The sequence below is a fragment of the Ammospiza caudacuta genome, chromosome 5 (genome assembly GCF_027887145.1).
Source record: "Ammospiza caudacuta isolate bAmmCau1 chromosome 5, bAmmCau1.pri, whole genome shotgun sequence".
Lineage (NCBI taxonomy): Eukaryota > Metazoa > Chordata > Aves > Passeriformes > Passerellidae > Ammospiza > Ammospiza caudacuta.
In genome coordinates, this window is record NC_080597.1 from 67853482 (window position 1) to 67877125 (window position 23644).

The window sequence follows — 23644 nt, forward strand, 5'->3', positions numbered from 1 at the left end:
TTTCTCAGCTTTTTCATTGCACAGTATATTCAGAGCTCTGTTTCATAATATAATGTAATATGATTTGATTGCAACACATTGCAATGTTCAATTTCTCACACAATACAAGAATCACTCTGTTATCTTTTCAATGAACTATACTCTACCATCAAAGAAAACAAACTGAAAAACAATAACTTAGCATCATCATCATGCAAAATACCCCTGGAAACCAACATTCAAATATCACAAAGACATTTTTTATTCACAAGCATTTTTGTTTCAGCCTTTGAAGAATTTCTACTAGCTTTATATGTAACTGCATTGTGAAAAGGAGGTGAATATTACATTTAAATTAACATTTTTTTTCTGACAGAAGATTACACCAAGTTTAAGATGAAAATCACTTTTTTAGTTACACTCTCCAGTACCTTTGAATTTTGAAAAACAGTAGTTTTCTCCCTCTCCTCCTTTCTACATACAATATCAACCTACCAAAGCTTAGCTGGCTGTAGGATTCATTTTGGAAAATTAACCACTCATCATAAAGCATTCTAATCATGCTGAACTTCTGGTGAAGACTGGCCAATATTTTCATTTTACTCAACAAGTTTGGACAAAAGTGATGTTAAAAGCAGCCATTGTGGTGCTAGTAATTTATATTGGGGAGAACGTTTTCCTTTTTCCTTTTCTTTTTGGTTTTTAAACTATTCATGTAAAAGAATATAAATCTTCAAGATATCCAAAGCTTAAAAGAAACAAAAAACCATATACATCAGCTATTGTTAGGGGAGCCCTTTTACATGAAGTCATCAAGATTACAACAACAAACAAATGAATAAACAGAAGGTTTTAGCTTCCCCCAGTGGGGCAGGTACAGAAGTCAGTTTGGATGGCGTGGATGATGCAGCATTCACACACGGGTAAGGATCTGGCGCCCCGGTGAGTCCCACAACGCGCGGTGACCAGACGCGAGCACGGCTCTTCTGCTGCTCTCCCAGTGGCTGACCCTTTCGGAAATGGAACTGAGGCTATCGTTTTGGCCAGGTCTCGGTTAAGTTATGCAGGTTTTGGTTTAGCAAGGTCATAACTGGCAGTGTCTGCTGCCAGATAACAGCCAGAGCAGGACCAACTGAATTGCTACCATAGACCACAGTGATGGACTCAGACCAGAGGCCCCACCGCAGTCAGCCGAATCCTCCTGCCGACAAGAAGAGAAGAAATCATTTATTATTAGTTACAGGGAAGCTGCTGTAGAGGTAACCTATAGCTTAGTTTTCAATATTTTGAACTAGAATTGAGGCATCATTTTTGATCTTATATGTGTTATTTTGCTAAAACAACAGTAAAATAATCCCTGGAAGTTCCCCTGATTTTTGGTACAAAGACTGGCGCTATTACTTTAACTATAAACATCGGAGGATTAAATACTTTCAAGGTTTACAGCACAAAGTTATGAACTAGATGGGATACTTACACCATCCATCAAGAAATGCTATGGAACATACCTGGGGGCCCCAGTAAACATCATCCATATTGCTTAAAATTGCATTCATTTTAAGATTCTGAGTATGACTTTATTGTGAGAAAAGACAGAAGAACAGATAACTTTTCAAGTTTAGAAAACAAAGAGAAATATATGTTTATGACCATTTCATCAAATGATTGCACAATAAAATGAATATGGTCTGCAGGTGAAGATATGATCAAAGAGAATGAAAATCCTTTCTCTGCCTCTGGTGCTCTATTCAAGTACAACAAGGAAATTTTCCATTGCACTACTTGTACATGCTGGATGCAGTTTGAAGCTCTCTCTGATCTGCACTGCTGTCATGCATCAGTAACTATTCCTTATGCCACACAGCAGTCACACCACTCTTCCTCATTCCTCTCCAGCATTAATTGCTGATCTTTGATCTCTCTTTACTTATAATGGTTAATACCATTTACATTTTGGACCTATTCATTAGTCTGGCTGAAATACATTTGATACCTGTTCTGGAGCCTGTAACACCTTAAACCTTGTTTTTCAAGACTGATACAAACTCTGATTGGTACCTAAAACACCAGGAAAATTTTCCCCTCTCCACTTTGTCTGAGAAGTCTGAGATTCATGGGTAGCTCTAAAGGCTGAAAATATTTGGTCTTTCTCTTGTTTTCACAGTATTCTGCACCCATGGTATAAAAAGACACTTTCCATTTTCCAAAAGATTCCAGGCCTCCAAGGGCAAGAAAACAATGTAGGTGGAAAGGAATTTAGGTATGTTAGCAACTGGTGAAACTTCTTGAACAGAAGCAATATGTGCAGGGAAGGACAGACAACTGAATCTGAACAGTAACAAAGTGCATGCTGGCACAGAAATTAAAAAGTATATATATATATATATATATATATATAACAAAAATCAGAGGAAAGCCAACAGGCAGGGAAAAACTGGTTCAGACTGACATGCCACTGAGGCATATACAATTAATATTTAATATACCCCAGACAAGGCTGGGGTGGGTCTGTGTGTGTGGGGGTGTGTGTGTGTGTCTATAAAAAGTAAAATCATGATAAATAAGAAAGAGTCATTAAACAAGCTTTAATTTATTAGCAAATTTCCTTAAGCAAATTTTGCATTCCTTAAGCAAAACTTCCCAGCTTTGTAAGAATAGCAACGCCGGACATCAAGTTTAATCAAATGGGCAAGAACAAGAAAGTACATAAAAATGGCAGATCCAATATAAACAGGAAATGGACAGGGGGGGATAAAGTGGTTCTTTGAAACCTCTTTGCAGAATACACTGAAATGATAATAGAAATTTTTTTACTAAATTAAAAACACAAAGCCAAATATGATGTTAGGACAACTCCTTCATAACAGAGGTGTAAAGACATAATTTGGGAATTGCAGGGCATAGGAAAGACCAATGAGTCCTTTATACCAGCTTTAATGGGTGAGAATTATGATGTTATTTATTTTGCACACAATGCATTCTTTAAAGCTGGTAGGTTTCCAAAATAGTTTGGGAAAAAATATGGAAAATCAGATAAAGCAGACAAAGTAGACCCAGTGCATTATCAGGAGTTATAGCATTGACCAAGAGTCTCTTTTAGAAACTTGGATGCAAAAAACTGCAACAATCCCAAGCCCAAACACCCCCCCCCCCAAAACAGCATTCAATTTCCTTAGAAAGAAATAAAAATTCATTTTGTCCTAAAGCAAATACCTCATGTTGGTTGCCATTCTTTATTAACAGTAGCTTTTTCCAGATATAGCTCTTTCATGTGTAAACTTTATAATTTAGTTGTATAGTTTTGGCTTAGGCCTTTTGCTTTGTTTGGTTTTGTTGTTGTTGCTTTGGTTTGATTTGCTTTTTCGTTTTATTTCTTTTTAGTTGATTGCACTCTACAACTTCAAAATTCCTAAGATTTCTGGTCAACAAGAAGTCCTAAGTGAACTCTCCTAACACCAGATTTGTACAGGATGCTAAGATTTCAAGATGCACTGAACATTCTGGTTTATTTAGTTTGGCTCTGTCACTATTTGCATCTGCATTGTGTCTTGTCATGCAGCTTTATTTCTATTTAAAGCACTTAAAAATAACCCTGTTGCTTCTTCCTTACAGTGAATACCATCAAAAACAGAATTATCAGTAAAGGTTTCCTCTCACAAGAATTCAGTGAATCGTACTCAGTGTTACCTCTTGGTATTTATTATTCTTATCACTGAAATTACTTGGAAGAGTCATCTTTGAAGAAAGAGTTGAAAGTAAAGCAGGAGATTTAAAATTTCCAACAGACAGGAGATGTCTGGAGAGTATAAGTAGTAAACTGAAGGTCTTAAACAAAATTGTGCATAACATGAAGGGAAAATACCTTTATAGCAAAAATGGCATCCAGTATAGACAGAAAGCAAGTAGGCCTCCACATATAGAGTTATACAGGACTCAGCTTACATCATCTTGCATTAGGCCAAATATTGCAAATTATGTTGATAAATTAATCCTACCACCATATCTTTTTGAAAACACCTTCCATTCTGTTGTCCATTTCTATTTGCTCTATGAGGCTTTCTTTTAAACCACACCACAGTTTCTCAACCGCTCTTACATTCACCAGTCATACAATGTAATCCTATTGGGTTGAAATGAAGTATTTTGGTATCTTTTTTCCCCTCTCCCTAAGACTACACAGGGAAGTTTTTAAAGGACTCACAAGTCACAACAGTGGAGAATACCTTGGAAGCCTCATGCAGAACAGTCATCATCTTATTATGAACGACAGCATTGAACTGCACTACACAAAAGCATACAAGGCTTATACACATATTTAAAGCTTAGTGAGATCTTAACCTCATATTGATCAAAGCCACATCAAATTTCTGAGGTTTGTAGACCAATTTGCAGTGGTAAACCAGCAGTTCTGCCAAGAACAATTTCTAAATATTGTCTCTGGAATCACTTAATTCTTTTGTGTCGTAAGCTAAAACAAAAATACTTGTGGCAAAGAAGGTACAGTAAATCCTATCTAAATTAATTTTTTTCCCCACAGAATTTCACACTGTAATTTTCTTCTGTTCAGCTCTCACTGTTGTCAAAACTACAGGAAATGTGAAAATATAAAATAAAAAAGAGGACAAAATCTGATTTTGTTTATTTACATGAATTAAAACAATCAACAGTCCTCTTGAAATAAGCAGGATTCCACCCCAATTTAAAACTAGATTGAGAAAAATGTCAGTTTTGAATGGTCTTCAAAATGCCTTTTTTTAATAACACTTCCCCTCTACTTGAGCTTTAAGAAAACATTTCAGCTGTTTCATGTTAATGTTATTTTTGAGATTTCTTCTAAAGAATCTTATAACAAAGATATACAGCATTGTTTTATCTTCTCTTTACATTATCTTATCTTTACCTCTTCTAGTGCAATTAGACACTGAACTATTTTTAAGCAGTTTCACTGAAATTTTCCAGCACATGACATTAATCACACAAATCCTGAATAACAGATCAGCTGGGGATGTCCTCTCTTTGTTGTCTTCAAAATTATGTCTGTGTATAAATTCTCTTTGAAGAGAGAGAGACTTGTAAAAGAAATTGGAAAGAATTGTTGTAGGCTGCTTTCATTTCACCAGAAGTGTATGAGAAATTTCTTGCATTCATTACAGCAAATTTTCTTGCATGCTTGAGACAGAGAAGCGTCAGATCCAAATGTTATGTTCTTCGTGTCATGCCTTACTAGGACAAGTCTAGGTAAGGCTGTTCTACAGCATCACATGCCATGAAAATTATTTAGTATTTCAGAATGGAAATGAATGCTTTTATAAAACCATACATTAATTTTTAAGTATCAAAACAACATACTCATTGCTATACATCAGCATTTCCTTGAAGACACTGCCAGTCCAGTTTTAAAAATACACTTGGTACTATAAATACATATATACACTAAGGCTATAAACACACTTGTTTCTCCTTTAGAAGTGCACTATAACTATTTAATGTGCTAAAACTTTGGTTTTAAGTAATAATAATTCATTAGAACCTACTGCGCTACTCCGACTTATAAAACAACGTCTGCCCAAAGAACTTCTGATGTGGCCTTGATACCAATGGATTACCTCAGTCATACCTTCTCTAAGCATGTATTATAAATGTTTCATATTACACTGTGAACAGCTTTGCTTTTACTCAAGAGTAATTTCTAGGTCCAATGCATGGTCATTCACAAATTTTGGGTTGCCCTCCTTTGGACTACCAGACAAAGCTGTCAAAGGTGTGGAGCTCCCCATGCACAGACTGGGGACACAGGCAATAACATTGGGATACATCCAGTTGCCTGGACTGCTAATCACCCTCAAAGCTCCCACTGACATACCTGGGAGCGGATGGAAGGAAGACATTCCCAGTGGGGGCTAAAAACTTGTACATTTCCTTTCTTTAGTCTCAGGCATGGCAAACAAAACCAGTGTGCATGTACAAAGTAAGAGCAAGCCATTTGAGGCAGTGATAATGACTATTTTGTTATCCTTGATGAAAAGTAAAAAAAAAACCCGTCAGGTTAGTGAACCTGATCAGCTGGATTGTATCTGTGTTGGCTTCAGTGATTTTAATATAACTACACAGATTAATGTCCAGAGAGAACCCGTTTCCAAAATCACAAAGTTATTAAAAATAAGATGGATGAACAAAATTACCTTTATAACTTTCTGCTGCCAAAAGCTTATCAGCTAAAATTATATTCTGAAGTTTCCCACCTTCAGTAGAAAGCACATTTTGGGCAGAAAGAATTCAGCTCAAGGTGAGTCTCTGCTGCTTTATGTACATTGGACAGTATCTTTTTAATTAAAGAAACTATGTGCAGAGCAAATTGCATGAGCAAGAACATGAGATGCTAATCTAGATTTTAATGTAAATTACTACTGGCTTAAAGAAAGGCCTTTCACCTTTTCCTACAATCTTTTGCCATGGTTGTGCAAGTTCCTAGGTTTGCAAGAAACTACGTCATTTAAATACAGAATAAGAAACTTCAAAATTACTCAAAAAAGAAACTGTTAACCAGAATTTAAAGATTTTTTTTTTCATTTATGTTCAAGATATATAATTGAAAGTTCCCCTAAGTATAGAGAGAATATAAATTACTGTTAACATAACTGTTCTAAATTTCAGTTAATTTTAGTATTTAATTAATTTTTAATATTTCATTACATTAACTCAGAAAAATGCCCTGAAAGCTTTCAGCTCTGCCTCAGTTTGCTTTACTGTGATAGACATGTGAGTATCTCCCTCTAGTGGTTTTCAGGACAATGTTGATCAGAACCCCTTCAGACACACACTTTTTGCTCTCTAGCCCAGCAGTTCTCTCGCAGACATGTGGCTCGCACAGGGACTCGTGATGCAGCCCCACACCACCAAATGCAGCACAGCCCAATTGCCAAGGCTTTACTTGGAAACCCCAGAGCCTGCACTTGGTCAATATACAGAAACTTACATAGTTAATTAGAAGTAAAACTTCACCTTCTGCTGTAATCAGGCAATTAATATGTTTAGTTCGCCAAATATTAAAAAGTAAAAAAAAATATTATTTTACTGAATTCCTAGTTTAACCAAATTGATTCACACCATTATCTTCAATTATTTACTGTTGTGTTGGTTTGAATGCAGTGAAAACTCCTTGCGCTTCTCAATAACAACACACATATCACTCATCCTTTCCACCCCTAAGTAAAGCTTTACTTTCACAGGTATGCTGTCTCTTCTATTTGCTTTGTTTCTATTTTTATCTGTGAAAAAAACTTTCTTCTTCTGCTCATTTTAACAAGGACAAGGAAAAAATTCTTAGAAGTGAAGGATGCGGACTCAGCTGGTACATGTGCAATCTCAAAGAGCCAACCATGTAAATCCAACAGGTTCCCTTGTCTTTGTATGTTCTATGGGAGAGGCCCTCATGTTTAGTAATTGTGATTTATAAGGCTCCAGACAGGTTTTTTTCATATTTAATTTCCCTTAATATTGCGACAGTAATTTACTCCAGATTGCTGCTTTTGGGACTCGCTTCATTCTGTTTTCTTTTGTATGCTCAGTAAATAAAAAAGTCTGCTAATTTTTTAAGCCAAGAACAAAACAAAAATTAGAGAAAGTAACTGACCATCCACACCACATGAAAACTTGCAGAAAAATGAAGATAGGAGCGGACATCATGGCAGAGGCACGACTCGTTGTGCATATAGGCTGATCCTATTAATAACGGGCAAAGTAGCAAGTAGAGGAAAGGAAAGAAAACACAGAAAAAAAGACATACAAGATGAGATATCATGCAGATTGCTGGCAGTTAGCAGAGTTAATGTGAAAGCATCCACCCAAGAGCAAGAGATTCACAGCAAATTTTGCAAATAAACTTAATCAAAACAATCCACTGTTACAAAACACATGACTTACACATTGATCAGCACATCAAGCTAGTGAGCAAGAGTTGTACTTTCACACACAATCATATCAGGGTCGTTTGGAATATTTACAATGGCTGGATAGCTTTTGGATGGGTTTTCAACTTTATTTAATCTTTGTTGGCCAGTAAGAAGACTTCCTCTTTAAAATAAAATTCGGTTACCAGAAAAATGCATTGAATACCAGTTCTCTAAACTTTTTAAATACTACTGACATGACAGTAATTGTGCCTCGTTACAAGAAAAGCAGAGAAAATACTGGAACAAATTTTGGTATACAGCAGTTATAAACAATTAAGTGCACTGGTTTGGGACAAACTTTCCACTGCAGAAATTGCAGGATTGCATGAGGCATCCAAAAACGCATTTATAAATTTTTTATTGTAACAAATGCCAGGCACTTCCTTGTTCAGTACTATTTAAGATTTATTCTGAACAACTTGAATTCATCGTAATCTCTTGAAAGGTAACATAGAAATAAGATTAAAAATAGTTTAGATATGTGGCACAGTTATAATTTTTCTCTTTCAAAACTAATGCATTCAACACAGAAGTACCAAACAGCATAGTTTTGGTGATTTCAGTAAAGCAATGCACTTTTAAACCTGCTAAGAACATGACCTAAATTTGCAGAATTTGCAAATTACAATTTGCAGAATTAGAAACAATGTCCTAAACCATAATAAAAATTTAAATAATTTAACAATACCTTAAATAATATTTGGAAACATTATTATAAAAAATACTACTTCTAAGCCAAGATTATTGTATACTTGTGCAAGCCATTGAAGAACTGAATTTCACAGTACCATACAGAGATCAGCAGTTTTACGCTCACTGATGATATTTTAGTGGGAATCATGTGTGAAAGTGCAATGGTTATAGGACAGGCAGATAAGAAAGCAGCTGTTAAGTTTATGTTAATTGAAATAAAGTGGCTATGGTCTAGAGTGAACAGTATGTTTAGTGATAAAAAGGTTACCAGGCACCAAGGTACAGCTAAACACATTTTTCACTGATTGTCTAAAGCTGCTCTACAATTGTTTATAGGGATATTCTTAGAACCTTACAACTTCAATTTTACCTGTTTGGCTTCATCAAAACAGATTTCGGGACCCTTTCTGTATCTCGGTTGCTTGACCATTTCACATGGATTTGGCCCTTCATCTGTTTCTCAGGTTAAGGAGTCTCACTCTTTTTCATGAATTGTACATGAGCAGGATCAACATTCTGTTTTTATTTTTATGGCAGGAGAGAAGATTTACACTAATTCAGATAGTGCTGAAATAAACATCAATATTCACAGCTCCTTGTTTAAATTCAAGAAACCAAATCCAACCATTTAGATAAATCAAAATTAAATACCTTCTTTTATACTGCTATAATAAAGAAAATAAACCTTCTGCCAAACTTTTAATAACATTTTCAGAACTGTAAAGATAAATAAAATAAAAGCTGAGTTCTTTTAACATTTTCTGTATTTCTCTTTTATCATTGCATAAATATTTCAGAAAATATTTCATAAAACAGTAAACTTTCAACGGTGCTGATTAGTTATAATTTATGTTACCCTGCCATAATGAAGATACACAGTAAAAGCAATGAAACTTTTTTGGAAAAGTAATGTCATATACAGGTTGAAGATAGCAGTGAAAGCCTACAAAAACTATTGGTTCTATTATGGGTACACTTATATTACACCAAATATCGTAGAAAAGAGTGTGCAACTGTAGGCTTTGTAGTAAATGACAGGAGAACTACTGAGATCCCATTAGCATTTCAGTGATGAAGGCAGACAGAGAAAATGCTGTCCATACTACCAGCAGAACAGCAGGAGAGAAAGGGAGCAGTGACATGCTATTAATTAGCCAACTGAATATATGAGGCACTGCTTTAGCTCACATCTCTGAAATCTGTAATTGCTGGTGTTAAAGTGTTCTTCACATTGCACTTCATATGTGCCACTGGCTAATGAGGGGCCCAAGTCATTGCAGCAGATTTGAAAGGCATGGATATGGCAAACTGCAAAACAGCCTTTGGGTGAGACCTGCTTAAATTACCATTCAGTATGCTAAGCTTTCTTTTTGTTCCACTTGAGATGGTACACATATTAAATCTATTAAAAGAATAGAGTGCCAGAACATATCTTAGTAGCTCTAATTTACACTTGAATCAATCCTGTTGATGCACTACCATGGAGTAGTACAGCAGCTTCAGTGCAACAAGTAGAGATGCCAAAGCAAAGAGAGGGCAAGATGATGGGAATTTATTTCTGTAGTCTGCATCTGCCTTCATTCAGACATTGTCAGACTCATCTCCCCTTTTCTCAGCTGTGGCTCAACTGAAAGGCAAGTTGAAACACAAAAATGTTCCAGGAGGCTGCATAAGCCAAGCTGCACCAGCCAAAAGGAAGCAAAATGTAATAATAATCATCTAAATAGCACCCAAAGGTCATTTTGTCTGCTTGGGTGATGTTATGCTACATCTGCATTTCACTATGTACCTTAGTTACAGAAAAGAGTTGAATAGCTTAGTACTGCATAGTTGAACAAAAATAAAACAGTTCCTTTAGTCAATATAAGCCCCCCCAGCTGTTCTGACTGCCATTTTAGATAATTTACTTCTTTCTAGTAGTTTTGGGCTCCACAGGGAAATGCAAGTCATGTGCCCCTTCCCATCCATCATGCTTCATTTTCTATAGTGAGTGCTGTCCATAAATTCAGAAAGTGGAAACAGTTGATCAAACTGTCATGGACTGAAGCCAATTAGAATATTAGGCTAAGTTTACATAGCTCTGTGATGACACCCCAATGTAACTTCCTTTTCAGCCCAAGCGTAGATGGAATTCCCGTTTTATTAATGTGGCAATGAACCCATTGCTTGTGCCAAAGAAACACAGTCATCTGTACCACCATCTGCTTTTCTTTCAGGAGTGGGAGAGGCTGTCTCAACTAACTTCCTGACGAGGACGGAGGTATTACTAATTGTTTTCCTTGTTCTGTCACAGTAATCCAAATTATGGTTTGATTTACCACTTCTGGCATGCTCTCCTCAAGCCCACATAGAAAAGAATGGCTGAGGTGAATTTTTCCTGACCTAGAATTGGTTTTATGTATTTCCATTACCATCACCTGCAGTTATCTACTGCAATGAACAGCTAAAGCAGAGAGATTGGCATAAAGGTGGTTGTGAATTAAAACAGTCTTTCACATGCTTTTAACTTCAATGCTTGTGTTGCAAGAACTCTGCCTAGCATGTAAGCCACCTGTGTCTCCAGCCAGCTCTGAAAAAATTCTGTACAGCTGGATGAACTCTAGCCTTTGATGGCTGATGCAGTTACCACTAGAAGTAAGCTTGTCTTTGACACTGGCATACAATAAAATGCCTTCATCAATCAACCAACATGCAGCATCTCAACTTTTCATGGCCAAACACTCCTATCTGGCCTTTTTTTTTTTGTTGTTATTTCTCTAGACAGACATGCCCTTGTCTTTTCTTAAGGCTGAACAAACCCAGGACACTCAGAATTTCCTGCTTGCACTCTCAGATCCCAACCTCCCTGGTGACACTACCCTAGACTCCCTCCTGTATGGCAGCGTGGTCCTGGGGAGCACACAGAACTCCAGATGTGGTCTCACCAGTGCTGAAGAGTTGGGATGGATCAGTTCTCCCAGTCTGCTGACTGCACTCTTGCTGTCATAGCCTGGGATGTGACCAGCCCACTTCTCTGCGAGGGACAGCGCCAACTCCCATTCAGCTTCCTGCCCACCAAGAACCTCCACCTTTTCTCTGCAAATCTTCCTGTCACTCTGTCCCTAGCCTGTCCAGCTGGGCAATTAATCTGTCCTGGGCCCAAGATTTTGTATCTGCTTTTTTGAAACTTCATTAAGTTCCTGTGAGCCCATTTCTGTGTAAATATTTGTATTTCTCACAAATAACAGCTTTGCTCTCTACCTCAATGACTGCTGCCTCACGTGATTTGTGATATCACCCACAAATACCTGCTACTTCAAGTATTCCAGTGGCAACCATGGTAATAACGTAGATAAGTGGTTCATTTCTCCCCAAATAGATTCCAGCATCCCATGGCCAAAAATCAATCCACACTATTAAATAACATGGTTTTTAAAGGATACCCGGCTTCTCTGCTTGCATCAGTGGCTTTGGGTCACAGGAACGGCACAGCAGTTGGCTGTCACTAATAATGAACACTAGATTGGTGTTTGAAATCTTCTCTGCATGATAAAGTCTGGGAAAAAAGTCAACAAAAACCTATGTTTAAATTAAGTAAGGAAAATCATATTTGAGAAGGACACACAGTATTGGAATAACATAATCCAGCTTCACAGATTTAGTCTGCTTGCTACTGTGTATCTTTTTTATTAACAAACAGTAAGAAAGATTTATAATAAGTTTTGTAATCTTTTTGACATTTCCATCGTACCCTTTTTCAACTAGAGTTGTCAGTGGAAAAAATGGAAAAGAGCATAAAATGACTTTGAGTTAACAGTTAGCTCTGTACTGCTACCACAGTAGCTGTACTGAGAAATAACATCAGTTCAGCATCAATTAACACACACAAAAAACAACCCAACCACAAAAACAAACAAGCAAAACCCCAAAACGTAAACCTGTCTGTAAGAAGGTTGAGAGAGAAGCATGGAGTATTCATGTCATGTATTGGATGTGAATTTCTTGTATTTTTATGTCCAAATAATTCTGCAAAAGGTATTTAAGATAGTAGGGTCGTTTTCAGTTTATAAATAAACCCAATGCATACTAGAAACATGGAGGAGGAAGTACAGAGGTATAAAAAATGTCTGTGTGTTTTGACCATTCTCCAAAGCTCTCCCTCTTTCTTTCCTGGCTTGAAATACTGTCTTTTTCTTCTTTTTTTGTTTGAAATCTGGCTATTAATTGTAATTTCTAAGATGCTTTCAGAAGCTCAAAATGTATGCAACACCCCAGCAGGCTCTTGTATGAAACAGAAATCTAGGTCCAAGATGCTATGTCTCTGTAGAATAAATTTTTTTCACTTATTATTGAATATCATCTTCAATAGGCCTCCTTAGGGTGTCTGGAGAGTAATTCTTTTAATAAAAAGATATAATACCTTCGTTTGCTTTATACGACTCGTGGCTCTTTAATCATAAGCACTATCAACTAGAAGATAAATTAGAAGATAAATTGTATAATCTTCTTGACTGTCAAAAATTCTGATATAAAACCAGATGAGAGAAGATCATATCCCTTGGGATACTGCAGAATGCTTTTAAGTTGACATAATAAATTAAAAGAAAACAAATTGGGACAGAGATAAAAATACAATTTTCATGGAGCACAGACTATAAAACAAAAACTGACCAAAGCATTTCTACAATTCTTTAATGACTAAAATTAAAATTAATTCTAAACAAATAAAAAGAGAATGCAATTTTCCTGCCTCTATTCTTCTCTGTCCTGCTTATGTGAGTTTGGTGAAGTTTATCCAAAATATATCTTTGCTTTTTAAATTAGTGGCCCTATATTTTGCAAAATAAATAAAATCCCAAAGTAATTACTCATATTGAAGAAATTTTACCTGGAGCAGTTTATGCAGTCTACAATCCCACCAAAGGATTTATCATTGTTTTCAAAGAAATATTGAGTTTGCTCAGTGATACAGCTTGTTTTAGGCAGGGCAGCACCGAAATCATCATCTTCCATATCAGCTGATATAAAATAAATAAATAAATAAATAGATAGATAGATAGATAGATAGATAGATGGATAGATAGATAGATAAACAAAGAAATTACATTTTTAAGTCACAGACACAATGGGGAGACCCAAATATGTCCCCTGGCCCAGATTCTTACCTTCTATTTTACTCAAAGTTGACTCTTTAACATTCTTTTGACTTACCTGCTTCGAGGAACCGTGGAAAAGTCAAGCTCAAAAACAGCTGCTGTAAGATAGACCTGAACACAGAAAGACAACAGATTTATTATCAAAGGCTCTTTTCTTCTTTGTATTTTAATGCGTACTTTAATACTACTCAAATATAAGTTATTAACAATAATTTTTTTATGCTTTTGCCAGTTATCAAAGCTGTATTTCTTTAAACCTTCCAGCATGACTCTGGTTTTCTTTTTCCCACATTTTCACAGGTCTTTCACACTAATCTTTTATTCTACTGTTCAGATTTGCTGTAATGTGTGCCCACGAGTCACATGATGGAAATGTTATCACACCATCCCTGCCCCCCTTTTACACCTCTGTTGGAGGTGGAAGAGGCATGTTGGTGTTTCTCTGCAACTTAAGCCAACTGGAACTCCTTTCTAACACTCAGGGAACATGCTCCTGAATTAGATCCTTTACACTGATTAAGGTTCATTCAATCTCTGAGGAGGAGATCAACACTGGAATACTATATTTTAAAAAGCACAACTGTAAGAGTTGACTTTTAAAATCATCTCTATTCTCGCTCTTGATCTATGGACTACATTTTCTTCCTATATATGCTGCTGAAATACTTAGGCTTAAAGAGCTCTATTTATTGATTCCTTTTTCTTCACTGATGATGGCATTTTTTCCAATTTTATTTGCTTAAAGTAGGTACCAGCTTGCCACACACACAGACCTTTTCTCCTCCATCAGCCTATCAAAACAGGAAGTGCAACAGGAATATTCTCTGACTCCCTGCTTCTCCTTAACCTTACTAATTGTATTTTCCAGTTGCCAAGTTTTAGGCTTGCTTCTACCCACAAATATGACCCAATCTCATTCTGTTCTAACACTTGTTCTGTAGAGAGAAGGGACTGTATAACTTCATTCAACCTAAAAGTTTTTTCTCCTTTTCTAGCGTGATTCCTGTGTAAAGAAGCTGAACATGCCTATCATCTTCCCCATGGTGGCATTCCCCGAAGGAGTTCTGGATTCACATCCACAACTCTGTGCTTTGAATCATCAGAGGGACAGCACGGAGCAGGTATGGACCAGAAGAGACCTGATTCTATTAAATAGTAATGCAATTTGCTGACAGAAAACAGTAATCCTTTGTAATGGCTTACCTCAGAGTTTACAGGGAACTGAACAAAAAAGGCAGCCTGGGAAAACTCCTAAATCTCCTGACTTAAAGGAGCATGAAGGAGAAATGACACGCACTCTCTTAACCAAACGCTGATGTATCCCGTATAAATTTTGAAAATGATAGCTCACACCTTTATCCCACATTTTTTGCCTGAAACACTATAGCTCTCTTTAACAACCTGGTTTCTCTTATTTCCCTGTACTTGCTTTTGCCAGGTGCCTCACCGAATCCATTTTTTGGTCATATCTTTTCACTTTGCTTGCTTAATGGCCTTCTCTGCCTGCTTCTGACCTAGATTCCATTAAAAACATGGCCATAGTAAAGTACTTTAATGCTGTGCTTTCAAGTTAAACATCACACAAAATAAACCTCAGGTCTAAATTGAAACCAGACCGCTGAGTCTGATTTGAACACTGATAAACTGAAGTTTCTCTGTTTGAAAAGAACTCAAATTTCTCTTCTGGATTATTGCCCATCTCCAATTTTTGAAGCAAGAAAACCAAGATTATTTCTCTTCCTCTTCACTAAATGTAACCAACAATAAAAAGCAACATACTGTCTTCATAGTGCTTCTGTGGGAAAATTATTATACAGTTTTTCGGCTGCTACATGTTTTAACACTTCGCTTTGTAAAGGAGGTAATTTATTCCAGTTTGGTAGTTATTATTAGGAAAAAAAGTATCATGAGTCTTTAGAAGAAGGACCGGTCTCCAAGGGTGCAATTCCCACCACAGCAAAAGCACCATGTCCATGCCAATTCCTTATCCCCATAGGAAGGTGCTGAGGGAAGTAGCTGCTATGAGTGTCAAGCAACATGGCTCTGAAACAGGTAAAATGCCCCACCTGAGCCCTGTGCCAGCCCTGCAGTCCTCAGCAGAGAAAAACATGGGCCTGTAAGAGGCTGCAGATGAAGGCCACAGAAATGATCAGAGGATGGGAGACTTTTGCCATAAGGAAAGGCTGAGAGAATTGAGGTTCACTCTGAATAAAAGGAGGCTCCCAGGAGAGCACCTTCTTTGTGGCCTTTCAGTACTTAAAGGGGGTTTTTAAGAAAGATGAAGACAAACTGTAGCAGGACCTCTCCCAGTAGGACAAGGGGTGATGGTTTAAGCTAAAAGAGGGAAGATGCAGACTAGATGCAAGGAAGATATTTCTTACAATGAGGATGGTGAAACACTGGCTGCACACTGGTGAAACACAGGTTGCACATAGAGGTGGAGATGTCTCATCCATGGGAACATTCAATGTCAGGTGGGATGGAGCTCTGAGCAACCTGATCTAGTTGAAGATGTGCCTGCTCACTGTAGGGGAAGTGGATTGGATGACCTTTGAATATCCCTTCTAACCCAAATGATTCTATGATTCATGTGTTTTGTAAAATGATTCACTGAAAAGCAAACATTGATGTTCTTAGGACTTCTTGCTAGAAAAAGGCAGAGATTATATTCTGAAATAGGGAACCAAGTGATCAATAATTCAAAACATGAGAATTTAGACTTCACAACTGCTCATCATACTTAGGCCATTAATCCAAACTCTGCTTCCTTAAGCTGATTTTGTAGTCAGAACACACAATCATAAAACCTGTCAAGAGCAGTTCTTAATTGAACTGTTGACAAAACAGTCATGTTTGAGACATAGCTAAAAATTTTCATTATGAGAAACTGCAGAAACAAAGGGTCCAGAGAACTTTTATGGAGGAAAAAATCCAACTCAAATAAAGGTTCAACCCACTGAATAATTAGAGTTTGGATACAGAGATTTCCTACACACTCATACTTACCAGGCTGCTGCTGAAGCCCACCATCCAAGCTGCAAAATATCTGTTATTGTAGGCTGGGGAAAAAAAAAGCAAATAAAAGAGGTTATTTTATTTATGTAAACAAGTGCAGACTTTCAATGGATTGTCAGCCACTGCACATGGGACTACTGACCACATAAGCAGAACGAAGTCCAGCTCCTTGCTTTGGTTCTTCTTCAGGATCACAGACTGACTGATAGTCATAAGACTTGTTAAAGGCATACAGGGACATGTTAATCAGGTTTCTCATCAGGCCAGGATCAATTTCACCAAAGAATCTTCCAATCTGATGGGGGGGCAATACAGAGAGATAAGGTAAAACATTTCCAAATATTTTTCTTGTAACAAAGTGCACAGTTCTAAATTCCTCAGTTAGACAGTGACTCTAAAATGTAGTATCAATGAGACCTTGCCTGGGGAAGAGCAAGAAGAATATGAGAAAGAAGGTGTATGGATAACATATTACTTGTCCTCACCATCTTAAGTCCATTGGCAGCCTACAAGCCCAATGGCAAAGCACAAAGAATGAACCTTGGTAGCAAGTTTGGTGTCTTCATCTATAAAGAAAACTGTAAAAAACACTAACAACCCCCCTAGAACTTCTGATCCAGCAATATTTCTGTGATTCAGAAATCTTTAAAATTTTTAGAGTAAATTGAGAGTTAAATGCTTTTTTTTTCTTTCTCTCTTTGAACTTCTTCCTATTGGTTTTCATGTTCAGCTCTTATAGAATATACATACCTGTTGTGTATATTCATCTCTATTGGACATCAAAAGAAATCCACCATCATCAAGGATAACACAGTCCACATGCTATTGTAAGAAAGTGAAATATGTTTACAGGAAAGGTTTGTCAATAGAACACTCTGTAAGAAGCAACTTTTAATTTATTTTTTTTTCCAAGACATCTGAGTATCTTCAAATCACAAACCAATAGCCAAGGGCCAATTTTAAGTTATAATAATTAGCATTATCAGTATAATAAAAGTTTGAACAGATCAAAGGCTTATTTGTGGCTTAATTTCATAAAAGTTGTTTTGCAAATTCTTATTTGCTCAATACTTTGTTAGTTCCAAGAGTGCTATATCCTCACTAAATCTGATTATAACTGGAATTCAGTTCATAATAAGGGGCTACAACTTCTCATATGCTTCAGCCATGTTAAAGTACTTTTCCATTTGCAGATTTCAATGGAAAAATCTTAAGGGCAGGCTCCCAGCTTGCTAGGTGTGATTATTTTCACTTGTCAAGGACTGCAGTGGGATTATTCCAGGTGTCAGGTGCAGGAATGGGAAACCCACTGATTCCATCCATATGCTTTGCACTTTGTAAAAGATCCTTGCAGCCAGAGATTGGAGAGATAGCAGTGAGGTCAGATAGATAACTCCCCACAGTACCCTTTCTGCTGTAATTCTTGCGTTTAATGATCTTCACATTCCTCAAAAGAGCTCCGAAGACCTGAGCACAAAAAGCTTTTAAGCACATGGCAGAACCTGATCTGGTGACAGTCCCTGGATCTGAGTGCCAGCAGAGCTATGGGGTCCCCTGATCCTGAATGTGCTGGGAACCTGTGACTGGAAAGGCACATTATGGACTTCGGTGCTTCTAAGTTTGCACTTGCCCTTCTCTGAGTTACTCTTTTCTTTTAGAATTTTAAAAATTATTTTTTTTTTCCTCAAGATTTGTCTCTTGTTTTGCAAATTACTGGTATATTTTTATCACTTTTTTTGGACAAAATTCTCTTTTGCTTTGCCTGTATATTCTTCTTTACACTTGTTCTCATAACTTCATCACCATAACCACTTCACCTGATTTTATGCCCTCTTTCTCCTTTTCCCCTCCTGACCTTCACCCTTCTCAAGACACAAACAACTAAACCCTGTTTTCTGTGAAATTAACACTCAAATAATAATGATAGGATCTGTCTTACATAGATCGAGAGGGAAGGAGTGAATTTCAATACCCTGTCAGAAATTCATAAACTGAACATTTTCTTACCATGCTATTTCTTTCACAGCCACAGATCTCACTGTTGCACTAAAAAACAGAAGTATGATAATCTTCAAAAAAATGTTACAAAAAAACCTGTATTTTGAAGTTATATTAATCATTCAAGAAAAAATTATTCTATTTTCAATATCTGTATATAAACTTCAATTTTGAGTGTGTTTCATTTATCAAAAATATCTCTCTTAACAACCTGTATTCTGTAATTATCAATAGCACAATCTTGACTGCCTTTCTCAAAGACTCTGATACCCTTTAACAGTATGCTCAATATACATAAATAGTTTGGAGTTCTTGTCAGGATGTCAGTGATGTGAACATAAAGAAAACCAGAAAGAATAGGAGCGTTCCCATTGTGTTTGGAGTTTGGAAGGAAAGCCTTCAAAAGTATCTTTTTTGACCATGAAATGCTTCAAAGCATGGGAATCCTGTGTGGCAAAGGAAGCCCATCAACCCACCTGGCTTTTATGGCTTTGATTCCTGACATGTTTTTCAGTTCTTGCAGTATGGGTACACACACACAACTGTGTCCTTGCATTATGTCCTCAGCAAAACAACTCCCAGGTGATGCTGCAGTCATCAGTGTTCTTTCTGAAATATTCATCCTACTTTCCATCTTTCACTTATGTATTTTTGTCCCCAACTGTTCTGACTCTTAGGCAATGCATTTGCCTCCCCATTGAACTACAGCTCCAATACCCAACCAGCCAAACTCTCTTTTTGATTCCCTGAACATACAAGCAACATTGCCACACCCAGTAAGAAGGAAATTTCTTTAAGTTTCTTCATTTTGTGCCTTTCCTTCCACAGTTCACTATCAATTCCATATTTTCTTTTCATTTAACCTTTCCTCCTTCCCATTTAAACCTCAGATGCATTACACATCAGATGCATGGAATGAAATATTTAAGCACATATTTCACTAAGTTCTGCTAAAATGCTGTGATGTTGGATGCAATACAAATCCTTACTGTTCACTGCTTACCCATCCTGGATATTAAATAAGAAAAGATTCACCAATTGTTTTGCAGATTTTATTCACTGCTACTGCAGAGTCTTACTACTAGCTAGAATATGTCATTTTTCTTTGTCCCTATCCATGTCTTATAATTATGAAAGCAAGACACGTACAAAATATGGCCTATTTCGACATAGATTTATTTTGTGCATTTGGATGATTTAAATACCACAACAACTTGGCAACTATGCATCTGTGTGACTCTGGCACAAAGAGACAGTAAACCTATTTGCATCTGAAGCTTTGAGAAATGCAAATAAAGTTCAAAAAAGACTTGGTCAATTGCTTACCAGGCTCTTGATTGTGGTTTTTGTGAAATTGTCCATCCAGCTGTTTGCATCAATTTTTATTCCAACAACTAACAAGAAATACATGAAAGTTTTTTTGAGTAAAATGAAGGGGAAAAAAAGGTAACTGTATAATCCTAAAAACATGGGGGGGGGGGGAAATTATAAAGACAGCTAAATCACTGAACTGGAGAAGGATAAATTACGATTTTTGTTGCCTGATCACCAACATCATTCATGAGACTAATAAATTTAACACTCTTACTCAAATGCAAACAGATTTCCTCTAGAAAGATTAAAACTGTCTCAGAGAAAATAATGTTAGTGTAGAGTGAAGTTGCTTTGAAATCTCAATTAAATTTCCAATTTGCTGTTGAGCAACAACCAAATAAATAAAGTATTTCAAGTTTCAGTCCCACTCTATCTTACCTGCTGGCTTCAGAAGTTTCCCATCAACTTGTATTTCCACAGCCTTGCTTACCATAATACCTGATTCATAGCTATTGGCACCACTTTCTGACAGTACAGAAGAAAAAAAAAAAAAAGAACAAACAGAAAAAGAAGTTAGGGTGACATGAAAGCCTCTTCCTCTGGAAAATATATCATTATTCAAATACCAGGCTGATTTTAAAAAATCCTTTTCCAAAAGCACTGACCCAGGTGCATTTATCACCTGTGACAGCTTAGATCACTAACACTGGCATCACTAAGAAATATTTGTGTTTACTTTTCCTCTTTTTGTTCTTTTTTACTGCTTCATAAAGTTACTATAGCCTTTTCTTCTGCAAACAGAACCGTGAATACTTGTGCACATGTGAACAGCTCTGTTAAAACCAGGATCAGAACCAAAGATTTTATCCTGATGTTATCTGTGTATTTTTCAATGCACAGCATACTGACACCACTCACTAATGTACAATTTCTGCTCTGACTGACTTGAAACTGTTTTCAACACTGCTTAATTTGAAAAAGCAAGTTAAAAGTAGATTGCCTGGAGCTGTTTGAGGAGCAGCAAAGGCTTCAGGGAATTTTATTAATTAAAATCTTTACATTTTACTGAGAAAAAAATGTAATAAATAATTACGAAATAAAAGTAAAGAAGGATTCCATATGTTTAAGAGAGGAGTAAGTGATTTGTGGTCTATTTTTTGACATCTATTTTTTGACAAACATTTGTTTTTTGACAAACCTGAGAAGGGTAATGTTGCTCACATCAATAAGGAGCACTTGCTATTGTGCTTATGTCGGTTTTAAATGTCACAATATCTCAGACCAACTGGTTTCGGTGAATAAGTGCAATTCTAAATAGAATTCAAAAGCAAAGTTTAAACTAGGTAGTGGTGCAGTGGATGGAGTTATGGGCTCTGGACCCTCATGCCTGGTCCCCCAAGTCAGTGCTGGGGGTGCTGAGACATTACACAGAACTCAGCTCTGTTAAGACTTTAGGTAGTGTTTCTGTCTATGAGTGCAATTTTATTTCACTTTCTCTTAAAATAATTCTGCCAAAGCATCTCTCTAAAGCAGTGTTTCAATACACTGAATGAACACCAGTGCTCTCTATGTTTTCACTTAGGGTAATTCTGAGCACACAGGGCCACCAGAGTAGTTGACAAATTATGATGACCTTGTTTGGTGCCTCCTAGCTTTTCCTTAATAATGGAAATTATCCCAAGACTTCCTTCCTTGTGAAGTGTCACGCTTGAATCTTTTGTCAGTGACCTCATCTAGTATGGGGAACTTCCACTTGTACTGAACTAGCTAACTCTGGCATTTCTAAACTGTGATGACTTACTGTTGTAGTATGGAGCTGTGAAAATATAGTTGTCATTATCTAAACTCCTCTTATAGAAGCTGACTTCATAAGTTTCAGCATTTTCCAACCAGTCTTCTCCTGCCCTACATTTAAAAAAAAAATCAAAAAAATACAATTTAGAGTCTCATTAAATCTGTTCTGGGAGTTGTTTTCTTTCAGTGTTTCACAGTTGGAAAACATGAGATTTATTCTTAAAGTCCTCAGGATCTTCAGTTTTCACTGGTTAAAAGACAGGTGTAATCATTAGAAAACCCCAAACAAACAAACTTTTGAGAAAAAAAAAGAATTAGTATTCTTGGAAAACCAATTTAGTCTCATCACTTTTAGATTTGTTGTGACAAATACAACTGCAACACTACTTACAACAAAATCTAAAGGAACCCTTACAGCACATGCCTACTTTAAGCTTAATCCTAAAAGATTTAATATAGTGAATAATCCCAAAATAGGAAACAAACTCACTTGGGAGGTAAAACTCATTGCCATTTTCACATTTTGGGGAAACACAAAACAACCTAAGGAAACAGATAAATCTGCCATTTACCAGTAGATCTGTACTGGGGCCCTCACTATTCCCAGTCACTCGTGGGGAGTGTGTCTAGTTTCATATCTAATTTCACATTTCCTTTTTGTCCTCTGTTAATGATACATTTTTCCTCTCTTGAAGTCCCTGGACCTTTAGGTCTAATCTTGGTCTTAAAAAATAAAATATCACCCACTACTTTCCAGTATTTGCAGCCTGACAAACAACTGAGTGCTTGGGGGTAAATAGGAATTAGCATGGCCCCACTGCTGCTACAAAGGCATTGCTGTTACTGCTACTCAACCCTGATTAGAAACTTGGATTACAAGGGCCTGTCATGAAAATAATGGGACAGATTAGATTCAAGCAGTGACATGGGTAAAATAAAAGAAAATCAAGGCATTCCATCAATTTCATAGCTATGAGTACAAATTAGACCCTAGGAGACTGTAGCTTTTCATTCAATAAAGACACTCTTTAACAGTCCAGCCTCTCAGGCTTCAAAATATCACATTATACTATTTTGTAATAATTCTTACCTTTTGGGGAACACTCTAGTAATTCCACCATCTGTAACAACAAATTGTGCAACAACTCCATCTCTGTAAATAAAAATAAGATTTAAAATTAAAACTGACTGGAATTCTCAAAAATTTCTATGTCAAGGGTTGCCATTAAAGTGCATAACTGTGAATAAATACCTGTTCTCTGTAACACTACCTGCATATCTGTATATTCACACAAATGTATAAGATTTTGTTTCCGAACTCTGAAAGGCATAAAAACCCCAAAGTCAATAAAAAGAATACTTACAGCGACAGTTTACTCCAATAATTTTGGGCAAGTTCATTTGTAAATCCTGCATCCAGCAAAACTCTAATGACCATGTCAGTATTACCTACCAAAAGAGTTAAAATGTAAGTCATCTGAAACCATTAGAGATGGAGTTTCAATAAAAGCCTAAATCAAAATTCTGAGTTATCAAGATTCTCCTTGAATGTTAATAGTGGCTATTAATAGTTGACATTCTGCCTAACTTCAAATGATGTCAGATAATTAGAGCTGGATAGATGCTCTCACACTGTTGAGTTCAGTTAAACATTTTCTTTGTATCCTAAAAATGTCTTTGTATCTCAGGAATAAGGAAGGTGATAAGGGCCACAGCTTTGTAAAGCCCCTAAAACTGCAAATTAACCTATTTTTAAAGCATGTG

At 36.6% G+C, this 23644-nt stretch overlaps 1 protein-coding gene across 1 annotated transcript in view; it reads right to left on the reverse strand.

Annotated features, from left to right (window-relative positions):
• Positions 1-917: 917 nt before the first annotated feature.
• The window catches only part of CACNA2D1 (calcium voltage-gated channel auxiliary subunit alpha2delta 1), a 360302-nt gene continuing 337575 nt past the window's right edge, over positions 918-23644 (reverse strand). Inside the window, exons 25-38 of the mRNA XM_058804461.1 lie at positions 23245-23329; positions 22971-23033; positions 21888-21991; positions 20525-20611; positions 20099-20166; positions 18782-18820; positions 17525-17596; positions 16917-17069; positions 16766-16818; positions 13815-13870; positions 13492-13621; positions 12047-12159; positions 8995-9077; positions 918-1180 (exon numbers count right to left, since the gene is read on the reverse strand). Of these exons, the coding sequence (XP_058660444.1) occupies positions 1064-1180; positions 8995-9077; positions 12047-12159; positions 13492-13621; positions 13815-13870; positions 16766-16818; positions 16917-17069; positions 17525-17596; positions 18782-18820; positions 20099-20166; positions 20525-20611; positions 21888-21991; positions 22971-23033; positions 23245-23329 (1223 nt within the window). The 3' untranslated portion in view covers positions 918-1063. The remainder of the gene's footprint in view (positions 1181-8994; positions 9078-12046; positions 12160-13491; positions 13622-13814; positions 13871-16765; positions 16819-16916; positions 17070-17524; positions 17597-18781; positions 18821-20098; positions 20167-20524; positions 20612-21887; positions 21992-22970; positions 23034-23244; positions 23330-23644) is intronic.